This window comes from Pollicipes pollicipes, unplaced genomic scaffold (assembly GCF_011947565.3).
Source record: "Pollicipes pollicipes isolate AB1234 unplaced genomic scaffold, Ppol_2.1 Scaffold_1600;HRSCAF=1878_pilon_pilon_pilon, whole genome shotgun sequence".
NCBI lineage: Eukaryota > Metazoa > Arthropoda > Thecostraca > Pollicipedomorpha > Pollicipedidae > Pollicipes > Pollicipes pollicipes.
In genome coordinates, this window is record NW_023595962.1 from 21,412,810 (window position 1) to 21,427,621 (window position 14,812).

The window sequence follows — 14,812 nt, forward strand, 5'->3', positions numbered from 1 at the left end:
CTTCACATGACCTTGACCCCTGCGCTTGTCTCCGACCTGCAGCCACGGCGGCGGTAGTGGTGCGAGTGGAGGATGTTGCCGATAGTCCGCCAGAGTTCGTGGTGGTGCCGCCCGTCACACGCATTCCAGAAGATCTTCCAGTGAAATCCCAGGTCATGCAAGGTCAGCATCGCTGTGTTTATGACATCATGAGGGATGTGCAAGGGAAAACAGTGGGGTGGGGGGGGGGGGTGGGGGTGGAAAAAAGAGTTTAAAAAAAATGTTATGATTGGTCTGTTCCATATTTGATTTGATTTTGATTTGATTTGATCTCTTCTATAAAAGAATCCCATAAAAGTATGGCTAAAATATGCCCGTCTATTCTACGAATGCTGACATGTTGTATCCATCGGTCATTGGTGTATGTTATTGAATTTAGAGTCAGTATGGTCCTTCGTCAAACTGGACTAGTGATGAAGTATGGGAACGGATTTTAAAATATTCTGGAAGTGGTGGCAAAATATGGAACCACCTTTTGTAGAATGTGCACTCCAATTTCGTTTACTCATGTCTGGTGTTTTTGATGATCATAAGTCCTGCTTATGCCATCAGACACCCCACCTCCCCAACCCCCCCCCCCCCCCACCCCCGGACGACCCATACAGTTGCTGAACATATTGAACATCGAATAGAGGTGAACTCGATCAATGCAGATTTCCCCTGTCATTTAGGCACATGCCTGATATATCCTTACGCGTGTATGTTGGGTCAGCTCTGACTGTTCTCACTGGTTCCCAGTGATGGCCATCGATGGAGACCGAGGAGTGAACGCGCCAATAGAGTACGCCCTGTTCGGCGGCGGCGACAGCTTCGAGATCGACGCCGCTAGTGGCGGCCGTCTATGTGGCGGGCGAGCTGGACCGGGAGAAGCGCATCGAGACCAATGGCGCCTTCATCCTCACCATCGGGGTGAGTTTCACAGCCTGCGTATGAACACAAGCTTTTGAAGAAGTTGTGTACCTATGCGTCACTTGGGCACATATTGAAAAAAATGTGGCTTATGCAAAATATATGCAGTCTCCGCAGGCAGATCAGTCCATGGTGGAGTCAAGCCTTGCCCTCCCCCCAATTTTTTTTAAAGTGCCTCGTGCCAAACTCAGAATACTTGCCGGACCTCCTTTCGTAATCATGTGTCATGTTACGGATGCAAGGAGAACACGGGGGTATCTATCAGTATCTGCAGTATCTATGCTACCCATGATTTTTTTTGTATGTACTGATCAACCAAAGTCATTGACTTCCCCTAATTGCGATGTGATGGCGGTTGACTGTTCGGAAGCACGGAAGTTTTTGTAACACTTAATTGCTAACAAGTTAAAAAGCATGATAGAAATATATTTTCACTGTGTGCCCCTTACAGGCCTGAGCCTTTGACTGTGCCTCCATCGAACTCTCACCAATCCTTACTCCTTCTGACCCCTGTGCCTCACTCTCACTCCCCCGGGCCTCGCATTGGCTACACTCTGCCTCACCTTGACTCCCCTCTGCCTCACCCTGACTCCGCCACTGCGACAGGCGCGCGAGGCCGGCTCTGACGCAGAGCACGTGACCACGGAGGCCACCGTCATCCTGACTGACGTCAACGACGAGCGGCCCACCTTCCGCAGCGCCACCTATACAGCCGAGGTCAGCGAGTCGGCGCAACGCCATCTACCGGTGACCCTGCTCGGCCCGGCCCGGCCCCAGGTGTACGACTACGACCAGGTGAGCCGGCGGCGGCATAGCGGGGCGGCAGGGCTAAAGAAAAATGTTTCCCGCGTCTGCTACAGCGGCTGCTGCCAGGACACTGACCGCTGACTCCGGTGTGACAAGTTGGATGCTGCGATTTTCCTTCTAGATTCGTTTTGGTGGGAGTGATGTGCTGCATTATTCGTTCGAATCGCGTCTTGTTGCTCATTTGGGGCGGGAGATGAGCGTGGTTGAGCATGCTCGTCATCCGGTTTGATGAAAAACGCCTTTTCTTCCGCTGCTTGCATTCGTATCTCACATTATTCGGAGCGCCTCCGCACCATTTAAAGACATGAGACATGTCTGCGACTTCTGTTAACACGTGCCCGGGTGACCGGCTGAATACCCTTCACCCGAGTGGGGGTCAATTTGCCCCCCCCCCCACCCCGAGATCTCAGAAACTAAGATGGCTAGGGGCACCAAATTCTCAGCGTAGTTTGATCTGCACATGGGCTTACTTTGTAAGAAGTTTAACGTTCCCATATTATTACCCTGGTAGCAATAAGGCCAAACTAGGGCAAACTACATATTTGTGTTTCAAGTGTCCCCAGACATTCTCATGCAGCCACTGTGAAGTTAGATACCTGTCTTAAGCAAAAGATCAATGAGGTAAGAAATCCATTTTTACCTCTATAAGGTTAGGGTGGCAAAATATCCACGAGAATACGTCTATTCTGTCATTTGAATATTCGTCTGGGCTTATGCTAGGCGGTATGCTCCTAAAAACAGAACGCTGACCTCAGTCATTTTAGGTCAGTGACCTACTCTGACCTTAAAAGGAATGGAACATCTCTGCTGCCGTCCCTGTCGTTAATTAATTCAAAATGAGCACCAGAAACTACTCAAAAGACAAGCACTCGAATAAAAAGGAGGTCAGCTTTGACCTCGTTTTGACCTTTAAATCTAACCATAGGCCAGTGGCACTGGTCGTAGTTCTCAGGCCAATTGGTTTGTGGCCCAATAAACTCTCTCAGACATGTGTGGCTTCGTCTAGCACTCCATTCGATGACGCCACTCCCAGTCGAGAATCAGACCCAGACCAATATGGGCCCCATGTCAGTTCTCCTCAGGGAAGTGCTCATCGCCACCAGCTGGGCTATCGCGCTGCTTTCCTCAGGGCACCAACGGCACGTTCCGGATGTACTTGGAGGGTGACGGCGGTATCTTCGAGGTCACGCCGCCCGAGGGCGTAAATGAAGCGACCTTTCTCATCCGCGTGCGTGACCCCGCCGGGCTCGACTTCGAGAAAGTCAAAGGTCAGTGCTGTCGGGGGGTAAATGGGGGATCTTTGGCCCATGAATGTTTGTGGGTTATCGTAAGGTATTCGTGCGACGTGTCTTTGGCCGATGCTTGATGGTGTGCTTCAGAAAGCTTCAGCATTTAAATTTACTGCGCTGCACCCAGTGTGTAGTGTGTAAACTCAGTGTGTGAGGCGAGTGTGAAGCCAAGACCGATAGCGATAAACGATGTCGTAAGACACCTATCCGGCAAACATCAGACCCTTTGAAACAATGCGGCGACACCAATGAGATAAACTGGTGCAAGTGCAAAGGCGGCGACCCACCGGCGGACCACCGATCAAGTGTAGACGAAACATTCCGTGTCTTGGCTTGAGGCAAACGAAATTGACTCAAACGCAGCACTGGCCAGCCTATAGTATGTAGTGGACTATAGCACGTACAGGCCCCAAGCTAGAAAAACCTGCAGACTTTTTCTCCGGTTGTGAACTGCACTGCGTGAGTGTATTCCTTTGCCATGTTCTTTTTCCGTTTTGCTGATCAAAGTTTAGCGTCAAGTCAGGCGCTAACATCATCGTCATAGCATCATCATCATCAGCAGCATCATCATCGTCATAACAACATCGCAGCGGGCGTGCGTGCCAGACCGCCTCCCACTCTGACCGCGCTCGGCGCCGATGTCTGTCGCCCTCGACAGAGCTCAACTTCAGCGTTGTGGCCGAGGAGGTGACCGCGGTCGGGGGCCAGTCATCTCGAGCCCACGTCACGCTGTATGTGCGGGACGCCAACGACAACGTGCCAGAGTTCGCCGAGACGCGCTACGTGGTGAGTTCAACGCGAGCGTTGTGACCTTGATGTGACCTTTACCTCTGCGAGCTGGTGACATCGGTACGGGGTAGCATCGAGTAGTGTTGAAGCAGGTTTGTTGCACTCGAAGCTCTACGATTAGCCTTAAGTTGCACCGGAATTTGCATTTCGTGGTAAATCGCTCTCATATTAACGGCATCGACTATCAAGGCCAATATTCTCCTCACTGATGCAGCTGCTCACTTCCTGCAACAGAGACCCGTGATGTGGTAGCGATATGCTTTCTTTAGCGGATGTTCCCGCGCATGCGTGAACGGTGCAGAGTTCATCATATTGTTGAGCATTTCTGATCTTCACGAAACGTTCTTCTTGTTGTTCCGTCTATACCCTGCCGCGTATCCGTATCTGCCTTATTGATCTGACCCGAGGCCCCGACTTGACCCGCCGCTTTCCCGCAGGCCTCCGTGCCGGAGAACGTGCGGCGGGGGACGTTGGTGGCGTGGATGCAGGCCCTGGACCCGGACTCTGGCGCGTTCGGGACGGACGGTGTCCGGTTCACCGGTCTGACGGGAGACATCGCCCAGCAGTGAGTGGACCCCGTCAGCAGCACGACGTCCAGCACGTGTGCGGCACTGAGACAAGAGTCTGGACTCTGGAGGCTGGAAGCATGTGCACAGCTCCGTTCAGCTATTTCTCGGAGATGCCGGCCGAATGTCCGTGGACAGATCTCGCTTCAGGTACTCGCTGTAGTTTCTGAGAACTTGCCGTAGCCTTTGACGTCCACACCAGTCTGTAGCTGTTCGCCATCAGTCCGAATGACTCTGACCAGAGTCACTGAGTCATGTTCCGTAAACCGCGGCCGTCATCCCACTCCATGGCTCATATGCTGCCTGCAGTCTGCGGCTGGACCCCGTGACGGGCAAGATCACCATGGCAACGGACGACCACGGCCTTGACCGTGAGACGACGCCGCGTCACCAGCTGACGGTGGAGGCGCGCGACGACGACGGCCGGGGCAACAGGTCAGCCGCCGGCGCGTGACCTGAGTGACCTTGACCCTGGTAGTATTACAGATGGGATCAATGCTCAGGCTCTCGGCCTCGTCTGGTGCGTTAGTATGCACCACTAGCACTGCGTCCATATTAACACGGCAGGCACGATAATTGTCCAAACGATTACCCTTTCCGCGACCTTGACCTTTGAACGGGGTCTGGGGGGCAGAGGAAGGCGTCTTTCTACTGTCCGTCTGCTCCGGGTATGAATGGTGGCCAGCGTGGTCTGCAGTGCTCTGTTTACTCAACAGAGCTCTGTGCGTAATTCAGCACATTAGCTCCGAGATAACCTGAGTGTCAACGCGTGCGAACTCAGGAGGGGACCCAAGAACAAAACAGTAGCCAGTACATCACCTCAGACTTGACTCCCGTATGTGCTGCGCCGGAATGCTGAAAAAAGCGCTGCACGACAAGCCTGCCGGGAGAGCTTCTTCAGCAGCATTCAGCTTCCGTCAGCACCTCCAAACTTGTCTAATCTCCGCACGTGAGGGCATGTCGTGGCCGCCTCCTCTCAAACCGGCCCCGGTCGCGGCCACAGGAACCGCGTGCCTCTGGAGCTGGTGGTGACGGACGTCAACGACCGTGCCCCGCGCTGCCTCCGACCGCTGTACCAGCTGACCGTGCCCGAGAACAGCCGGCGCCTGCCGCCGGCGCACCTTCTGGAGGCGGCCGATGACGACCAGCCCGGTGAGGTCCCAGCTGCCGCGGCGTTTGGCGAGCGGACGAGGCTCAAAGTTGGCGTTTTATTTTGCTTTGTTTTATTTTGAGCGTAAGTGTTGGCTTATTTTGAGTCTACGTGTACCAGCAGTTTTATTTTGAGCCTAAGTGTCGTTCAGTTACCGATCGAAAGCAGCTATGTTTGCTGGGCCACAGCTATACTTTCAGGACATATCAGCATTACAAGAGCAAAGCTTTGACCTCCAGAACATGCAAATGGTAAATAAAGGGTATTGTATGCATGCTTCCAAAACGGTAGTTGACTGTAATGCGTGTCATTCGGGTTCCCGTTCGAATAAATGCTGAACAACGATGATATCTCCACCTGGCGGGATTGGGGGAAGGACATTGCAGTTAAAACATTTGGAACTGACTAGGCCTGCATATAGTTTCGACCTTTCCGTGACAAAATTAAATGCATTTTATTCTATTCTGGACAGGATTTCATTTCAAACGTTTTCAGCTGCAGTCACTGACATGATGATCTGTGATATCCATGGTGGATATTCCAGGTCCATTCCCTGCGAGCCTGATTGGTGTGATGCTAGCTTTCAGTAGTATGTTGAGGGAGCCGCCCACTCGTTCTCTGCAGGCGCCACCCCCGACCTTAACATGCTACCCTCGCCACAGGCACCCCGAACGCGGAGGTCGGTTTTCGCATCCTGGCGGGCGACCCACAGAGGAACTTCAGCATAGATGGCAGCACCGGCGAACTGCACCTACAGCGCCCTCTAGACTTCGAGGCCATGTATGGCGACGGAGACATCCGCACCATCAACCTCACCATCCAGGTCTTCGACAAAGGTATGGGGGGGCTCAGCACACGTGATGCCTAAAACGCCGTGATTATTTCCGTCTTGTTCCAGGATCCCCGCTGTCGACCGGGCCCCAGTCCGCGCTGCTGGCGCCTCAACGCCGTGTCGACGCCTATTCATGTTGTGTGGTGTGGGAGCTCTATGGAGATCACACACTACTGCCGGTGCGGATATTTGTTAAAATTCATCGCCGCGCTCCTCGCCTGGCGTTTTCTGGCGCCGGGTATAAACACCATTTCTTCTGTTTATATCGGACGGGATTAGTCCGCTAGGTTCTTTCAGGGGCTGAGCAAGCAGACTCGCCCAGACCTCTGTCAAAGCTGGAGCCAAAGCTGGAAACTCGGAGGTGGCGAAGCGGAAGGGACTGTGATTCTTACATGAACCTATCAGAGCTGTGCCCTGGCGCGCTTAAAGAATGCCGAGAAGAGTTGATGCGGCGGAACTGCTAGTACAAATAACACTGGGGGGAGGGGGGCTGAGCCCCTATGCTGACTTGAGCGCTTCTGTGCTTTTCTGAGAACCCCGTTGCATATGAACAAAAAGGGAATGCTAGTCCAAGGAAATGCGGCAAGCGTCAAAACTGCTCGTACGCTAGGTCCCAAATTTGTCATAAGTCCTGTTATTAAATTAAATTTGATAATTAAGTCATAAGTCCTGTTATTAAATTAAATTTGATAATTAAGTCATAAGTCCTGTTATTAATTAAATTTGATGTATGGTGTCAGTATCACCATACATCATTGTCACTATCACAACGGGTTCGAATTGAACGTTACTCATGAACATAAACACAGTTTTGAAACAAACCAACACATGTTTGCATTTTAACGTCTGGGACGGAAATCAAAGTAGCTGAAATTTCTGGGGAGGAATGAGGAGTTTAAGGTGGGCCAGTTCAACTGCACTGGCTCAGTCCGCCAACCGACTGTAGAAAACGACCCTTGCTTCTTTTGCAGAATGTTCAAACTAGGCCAGTTAAGGTCCAAATTCACATCAGCCACACTGCATTCGACACCAGTGCTATTGTGGAAGGATAGACGTTATCGTGTCCATATGCATCAGGGGGCGTGGCCACGTCCATGTTAATGTTCATGTCCATGGTCCTGTCCATGCCCAGGGTCATGTTCATGTCCATGTCCGTGGTCGTGTCCATGTCCCTGGTCGTGGCTATGTCCGTGGTCGTGTCCAAGGCTACAGAAACAAACATGGTCGTGCCCTTGTGCGGCGTAGTGTCCACAGGTGGTACCTGGCCGCGGCAGACGAAACGATTCTGACTGCAAAATGTCAAGATTTTGCATGGAAAAGTGCATCTATCACGGACGCTTTCGGAATACAGCTGAATAGTGTTGTCATGTAATTATATGTTGTTGTCATATAATTATTTGTTATCATAATTACAGCCTTCCGATCTTGGACATAATTTTCTACAGATTTCGGTTTCCCTCGGGGCTGTGCCAAAGACATTTTTGTCTTCACTGCACCTTTTGCTCTGGCGATTTTAAACACCGCAACACAAATAGTCGCCTTTACGTACTGCCGGGCGCGTTGGTTCGAGTCTGATTAGTTCTCGTGTTGGCCGCCAGGGGAGCCGCCGCTCTCCTCCACATGCCTGGTTCAGGTGCTGGTGCAAGACGTCAACGACGTGGCTCCGAGGTTCGAACGGACTGTCTACGTCAAGGCCGTGTCGGAAGACGCGCCTGGCGGCACCCACGTCATCCAGGTCGGTGTCGAGGCAGATGTCATGTGGACCAGTTCGGGAACCACTCAGACCAGTTGGACAATTGGTCAGGTCATAGCGCGAACTGGTTTAGCCACGGCTGGAGTAACTGCCATTCACTGAATGATATAACTCAGTAGTGGCTCGGTGCTTCAGTCCGTACGGTGGTCGCACCTCAGATGGACCGTTATTATTTTCTCTGTTTTTTTTTTACCCACAGAACCGAAAAATACACATTGTATGTTTATATTTGTAACTTATACCGATTTGCATCGCCTGTTGGGCTTGCGGCTGGTCACAATTTAGCTCCGGCGCTTATTTCATGATTACCAATGAAGCTTTATAAAACCTTAGCATGTAGGGAAAAATGCGTTTGGCTGTGTTTTCTTGTGTTTACTTGTAATGACGTGTGCGAATTCACAATAATAGTAACTGTATTACTAGAATTATAAATGACCTAGCCTGGTAACTTTGTGTTTGATTACATATGTCAATACATGCCATACTTTCGTCAGGGGCTGTAGCTCAAGTGGTAGAGCGCTCGCTTAGCATGTGAGAGGTACGGGGATCGATACCCCGCAGCTCCAGGCTTTTCGCTTGCAAGAGCGGTTTTCTCTTCGACCTTTTGGGCATTCGCTATTGATACTTGGTTTGGGTGACTTCGGAAGCACATGTGGCAACGATGCCTGCTTTCCCACATACGTCCATCAGCATTTTTTTTCCTATGGACGGAACGAATAACGGACATAGGAACACACGGATGTTGACACGATTCAAACGTGCATATGATCCGGCAACAATTGGAAGAACACATCCAGCAACCACAGCCGAACCAGCAAAGCAGGTTCGGTTGTGGTTTATGGCCACCTTTCGAATTCATTGCCTTGCCATAATTCATAAATGCTTCCTTGAGTACTTCAAGTGCAATTGCTGGAGGGCCGGAGATTATCTGAGTTTATATGGGAGGGCGGTTTATAGAGGACGGCCATTGCGGACAACAAAAGAGGAAAAACAGGTCATTAGTTGCTTTTTTGGACGTTAATAGCGCGGTTGTCGGTCGGATATTGCTGTGCCCGCTCTAAAATCGCAGCTATTGCTTTGTAGTCGGCACATGCACCAACTTGGCACCTGGTTTCATGTCTTCATTTTTTGTGGTCACTGGGATCAGACCTAAATTCTGTGCTACATGTTCAAAGTTCATATTTTAAGTTTACGACATGCAAGAGACCAGGAGGCACTGGCTACTAGCCATAACCTCTTTTGAAACGATGTCATAGTGTGAAACAACGACTGTGTCGGTGGTACTCAATGGGATGAGTGCAGCTCGAAATAGGGAATTGAGTGCCGCTGAGCAAATCGCTCTAAACTGCTTGGAATGTTTAGCCAGTAACTCCTGGTTTATTGGAGGTCTGTAACTCAGTATAGAAACTTTGACGAAAACCAGGAGCAGATGGTCTTTCTTTCTTATATCAAGTTAAGTTCTTTAAATCCTAAGACCGATACATAAACGCCTTGTGCTATCGTGCTATCGTGACAGGCTGCCCACATCAGCCCAGACCTGTGACAGTAAATTTTCCTGTTCTCTTTTTGTCAAGCAGAGTTAGTATTGTATACTTTCAACCCAGGTTGCCAAATCAGAATCAATTTCTATTCAAGTTCATCAATTTTTTGGCAGCTGTCTCATTTTACGTTTTCCATACTAGTAAAATAAGAATGTTTGCTAGCGGTATCGCAATGTTGCGGGAAATTTACAACTGTTCATAAAGCTTGTGGTCTGTAGTCAATGGGCCATGACCTTTCTCCTTAGCCCTTGCCTTATTGTCCTGACCGATGGCCTTGGCCTTACATCTGCAAACATCTGACCTTTGCATGCAGGTGTATGCAAATAACCTTGACCTGTGGCATTGAGCCTACAGGTGACAGTATGACATCTTGACTTGTGATCTTGACCCTGAAGTTACCAGGACGTGATTTTGACCTGTGATCTTGATCCCGCCCTATGAGCTCGCGATTTTGACCTGTGACCTTGACCCCGCAGGTGTCGGCACGTGACGGAGACGGCTCGTACCAGAACAGTCGCGTCGTGTACCGTATCCAGCATGGAGCCCAGGACAAGTTCGTCATCAACTCCACCACTGGCGTCATCACCGTCGCTCAGGTCTGGACGCTTATGCGGAAGGAAAAGGGCAAATGCTCCGCACCAAACTTTCGAGATAGAACAGCTACGTCTCAAGGAGCAAAATTGGCTGCTTAGTTGTAACCAATCATCACAGATGTCGCGCTGTTCGCTTCATGCCTAGAACGCTTCCTGTCGTTCGGAACAAGCGGGTTGACTGATAAGTCGAATCGTGAGTGCATGAGTGCGTTTTTAAACCCCCTCGATGAAGGTCTGTGTCGTTTATAGCCCTCCGAGGGGGTTTGTGTCGTTTGGGGAGTGTGTTTCCCGCCCATTTGGCTACCCCTTTGCGACCATTGGTGAGATCTGACGCTAACAACTCGTCAAAGGAAGTGTTCCACATTTAGATGGGGTTTTAAACTGAAATAGCCACTTTGAAGACCTTTCGGTGCTGTCCACAATCCTGTTTTTCTCAAGACCTAAGCCTTTTTGGTTTCTGAGCTACACAACCGCAAAAGAATGGGGAAGCTATATCGGGGAGAGTAGTTGAAGGTCACCCTGGCATTCATGACGTCATGATAACGTTATTCAAAGCCTGTCACTCCATAAGCCATGCAGCGATCAAAGCCAACAAGAAAAATTACAATTCTCGAGGCATTTATAGCTGGTGTTCGTGAGCGCACTTTCCAGATATAACGTCCGTCAATTGGCTCCCAATCAATGTTATGCAAGATACGATCACTCAATCAAACCATGGCGCATTGAGGAACATGTTAACTGAACAGAGAATCGTGTTGTCTAGAGCAGTCTTTTCCATCTAAAAAGTATACGGATAGGTATCAGCGCACTTGTCTCATGATATCTGATGTTTGCTTCAATATCTTTAAATGTGAAACATTCGCTTTAAACACATTAGAACCAGCCGGACATGCCCACTACGCGCTCTCGAAACTTTTTTCTCCATGTACCTACCTACATCCCGTTTACATTCTGAGTTCTGAGAGCCCTTCACCACGGCCATCACCTACACGCATCTATCTACAGCTACCAGCGCCCCTGCAGAGCCCTCGCCCGCGGTGAGAACAGATATAGCTTCTTCTAAATCTATGGCTTCTCCCTACATTGTCATTCATGACATGGATATCGACTACGGATCACCGGGCTCTCTGCTGTGCGGCGCGTGAGTGTGAGTCGCGGTGACCGTTTCGCAGGGGGCCAACCTGGACCCGGACTTCAGTCGCCCCCGGGCGGCCCACTTCGAGCTTACGGTGGCGGCGCTAGATGGCGGAATCGGCGCCAACCAACTGGTAGATGTCGCCACCGTCAACATTACCATCCAGGACGTCAATAACAAGCTACCTGCGTGAGTAAACGATGGGTTAGAACTGTATTATATCGCCGTCTGTCTTTTGACCCAGCTTCGGGCGTTAACATGTCGCTTATGGGATAAAGAGGGGTTGCCGTGAACTACCCCGCCCAATATGGGATCCGCAATGCGCAGGGGCCTGCTTGACGTTCTTTTGCAAGTAGTATGTGAGCCGTTGTGATCACGGTGATTACATTATCACTGACTAGAATGACAACAACCATGCGCTTTGATGACGTGCAACAAAACCTAGTGACTGCATCATTCCTGCTTCCCATCGTCGCGTGCTTTTTAAATGCGTGGCGCCCAGGCGTTCACGTCTCAGATGTGTGTTTCCGTGTGCACGGCACAGTCTTCCTCATTCTGTCAATAGTTCTACTAACCGCCATTTCAGTCAGTTTTCCTGGTACAATGTCTTCCAGCCTTTTTTCAGTCCATCTTCCTTGTTCTATCTCGTCCAGCCAAGGTTCAGTCTGACCCGCTCGGTCAACCTCGCCCAGCCGTGCTTTGCTCTGTCTCCGCGGCGCCGTCGTCCCCAGCCGCGGCTCAGTGCGCCCCTCTCACCTACCGGCGTCTGTGCTTCAGGTTCGTGGAGCCGGGCCTGGTGGCGATCCCGGAGAACCTTCGCGTCGGCTCCGTCGTCCGCCGGGTGGCGGCCGTCGACATGGACGCCATCCCTCTCCTGCGATACAGGTGCGCTGACTTGCAGGGGCGGAGTCAGCATACGATCTCGGGGCTGTGATCTGCGGGGGCAGAGTCAGCATACGATCTCGGGGCGGTGGTCTGCAGGGGCGGAGTCAGCATACAATCCTGGGGCGGTGAACTGCAGGGGCGGAGTCAGCACACGATCTTGGGATGGACACAGTCTGTCTTAAGACCCGGTCTCAAATGCGATGCCAATCGCACGAAAGGCAAGAAAAATTATCACAAGGCTCCACCCTTGGTGATCTAAGCACGTGTTGATGCGGCCCGACAGCTTGCTTATGAATACATCCTGATGTTTGCGTGACCTCTGCTCAACTCCTCTGACCGAAAAGGAAATGGAGAGTCATTATTGGTGGGTGTCATCTCTTCCCGTGTTCGGCTGATGGTGCTCTGTATCTCGTCGTGTCCCGCTGACCGCGCGTTATTGCTCTCCAGCATCGACCACAGTCTAGGGGAGGCACGCAACGAGGAGGGCACGCTGGTGCGGGCATCGGACTACAACTTTACGGCGGCCTTCCAGATCCATCCGATCGAGGGAGTCATACGCACCGCCAGGTAACCATGGCGACGGAAAATCCCTATATGCTGCGTGGGCGGAGTGGCATTCGTACTGTTTGGTCCCCAGCCAATCATGGCAGCGGAAAATTACAAATAAACCGATAGCGTATGCAGCTAAAGTGCGTAATCGATACGCATGCAACTGACAAAACAATCAGCTTTCAAAACCGACTAGCGGATATTTGCGTTATCGAAATCATTGAAGTACCTCGAGTAACCGATTATTGCGGTTGCCTTCATTGTGAAAAATCGTAAGTTTGTTACAACTGGAGCGTCAGCGAACCACATTCCTGCCTCACATAGATGTGGCATTAACGTCGCATTTTGCGTATGTCAAATTTGGCGTTAACGTCTGGAAACGAAACAAGCAAGTAGATCTGGGCGACGCGGGCGTAATGGCCCAGGGGTTGGCGCCTTCCGCTCCCAAGTGGGGGCCCCGGGTTTCAGTCCCGGTTGCGCTGTGGCCGCTGAGCGCTACTATGGCCGCTGCAGACCCTGGCGCCCCATAATAGGTTGCGCTATAAGGTATATCATGCACCTTTTTACAACATTTATTTTAGCGAGGCGATACCATGCCATATATCAGCGAGCACTTAAAAGACACGGTGCATAGTTAATTTTTACGTATCAACGGTAGTGCATGGCTGGGGAGAACATGTCTGTGTGTTTCTATTGCTCTGTTTTGTCTTGGTCTATTACATGAGCGACTCATTTTGCTTCTTAAATATCGACAGTGGTCCCATACTTCGCATGGAATTGCACACCATCATGTCAATGAGCCGTGTGAATGGTGCATACAGCTACATAAAACTCCACCAAGATGACCCGGTCGGATGTTCTCGCACACGCTGGACCAGCCCGGGCTGGTCGGCCGGCCGCGAGCAGCTGTTTGACCTGAGGTCACACTGGGCCGGCAGGACGCTGGACAGGGAGCGGGTGGAGACAATCCGCCTGGTGCTGCGAGTGGAGGACCTGGCGGCCATGAACTCGCGCCAGACGGCCACAGGTGAGCACAGCGGAACAGAGCCCCCCTGGCGCTGGGACCACCCGAGAACGGGACAGAGCTAGGAGTGGAGGACCTGGCGGCCATGAACTCGCGCCAGACGGCCACAGGTGGGCACGGCGGAACAGAGCCCCTCTGGCGCTGGGACCACCCGAGAACGGGACAGAGCTGGGAGTACGCGGCAGAGAACCGGACAGCTGGGAGTGCGCGGCAGAGAACCGGACAGAGCTGGGAACATGCGGCAGAGAACGGGACAGAGCTGGGAGTGCGCGGTGGAGAACCGGACAGAGCTGGGAGAACGCGACAGAGAACAGGACAGAGCTGGGAGTGCGCGACAGAGAACAGGACACAGCTGCGAGAACGCGACAGGAACAGGACAGAGCTGGGAGTAAGCGGCAGAGAACAGGACAGAGCTGGGAGTAAGCGGCAGAGAACAGGACAGAGCTGGGAGTGCGCGGCAGAGAACAGGACACAGCTGCGAGAACGCGACAGGAACAGGACAGAGCTGGGAGTAAGCGGCAGAGAACAGGACAGAGCTGGGAGTGCGCGGCAGAGAACAGGACACAGCTGCGAGAACGCGACAGGAACAGGACAGAGCTGGGAGTAAGCGGCAGAGGACAGTACAGAGCTGGGAGTAAGTGGCAGAGGACAGGACAGAGCTGGGAGTGCGCGGCAGAGAACAGGACAGAGCTGGGAGTGCGCGGCAGAGAACAGGACGGAGCTGGGAGTGCGCGGCAGAGAACAGGACAGAGCTGGGAGTGCGCGGCAGAGAACAGGACAGAGCTGGGAGTGCGCGGCAGAGAACAGATTGTCAGCGAATGGTCTGATGACGATTGTTTTCTCAGCCTGTCTGGCGGCAGCCACTCGGGATGGCACGCATACGTGTCTGGTTCAGATGGCGGGCAGACACAAGCAACTGCAGGGACTAGGGAACAGCGGAGAGAATACCGG

The 14,812-nt window shown here is 51.8% G+C and overlaps 1 protein-coding gene and 1 non-coding gene across 2 annotated transcripts in view; both read left to right on the forward strand.

The window, feature by feature from the left end:
* The first annotated feature begins 3,113 nt into the window (after positions 1-3,113).
* Positions 3,114-14,812, forward strand: part of LOC119113565 (cadherin-86C) — a 23,185-nt gene continuing 11,486 nt past the window's right edge. Inside the window, exons 1-12 of the mRNA XM_037237893.1 lie at positions 3,114-3,123; positions 3,703-3,830; positions 4,271-4,398; positions 4,709-4,834; positions 5,403-5,551; positions 6,212-6,385; positions 7,980-8,116; positions 10,152-10,271; positions 11,441-11,592; positions 12,181-12,288; positions 12,736-12,855; positions 13,776-13,864. Of these exons, the coding sequence (XP_037093788.1) occupies positions 3,114-3,123; positions 3,703-3,830; positions 4,271-4,398; positions 4,709-4,834; positions 5,403-5,551; positions 6,212-6,385; positions 7,980-8,116; positions 10,152-10,271; positions 11,441-11,592; positions 12,181-12,288; positions 12,736-12,855; positions 13,776-13,864 (1,441 nt within the window). The remainder of the gene's footprint in view (positions 3,124-3,702; positions 3,831-4,270; positions 4,399-4,708; positions 4,835-5,402; positions 5,552-6,211; positions 6,386-7,979; positions 8,117-10,151; positions 10,272-11,440; positions 11,593-12,180; positions 12,289-12,735; positions 12,856-13,775; positions 13,865-14,812) is intronic.
* TRNAA-AGC (transfer RNA alanine (anticodon AGC)) lies at positions 8,628-8,700 on the forward strand. The gene has a single exon. It is a non-coding gene; the product is annotated as a tRNA-Ala (tRNA).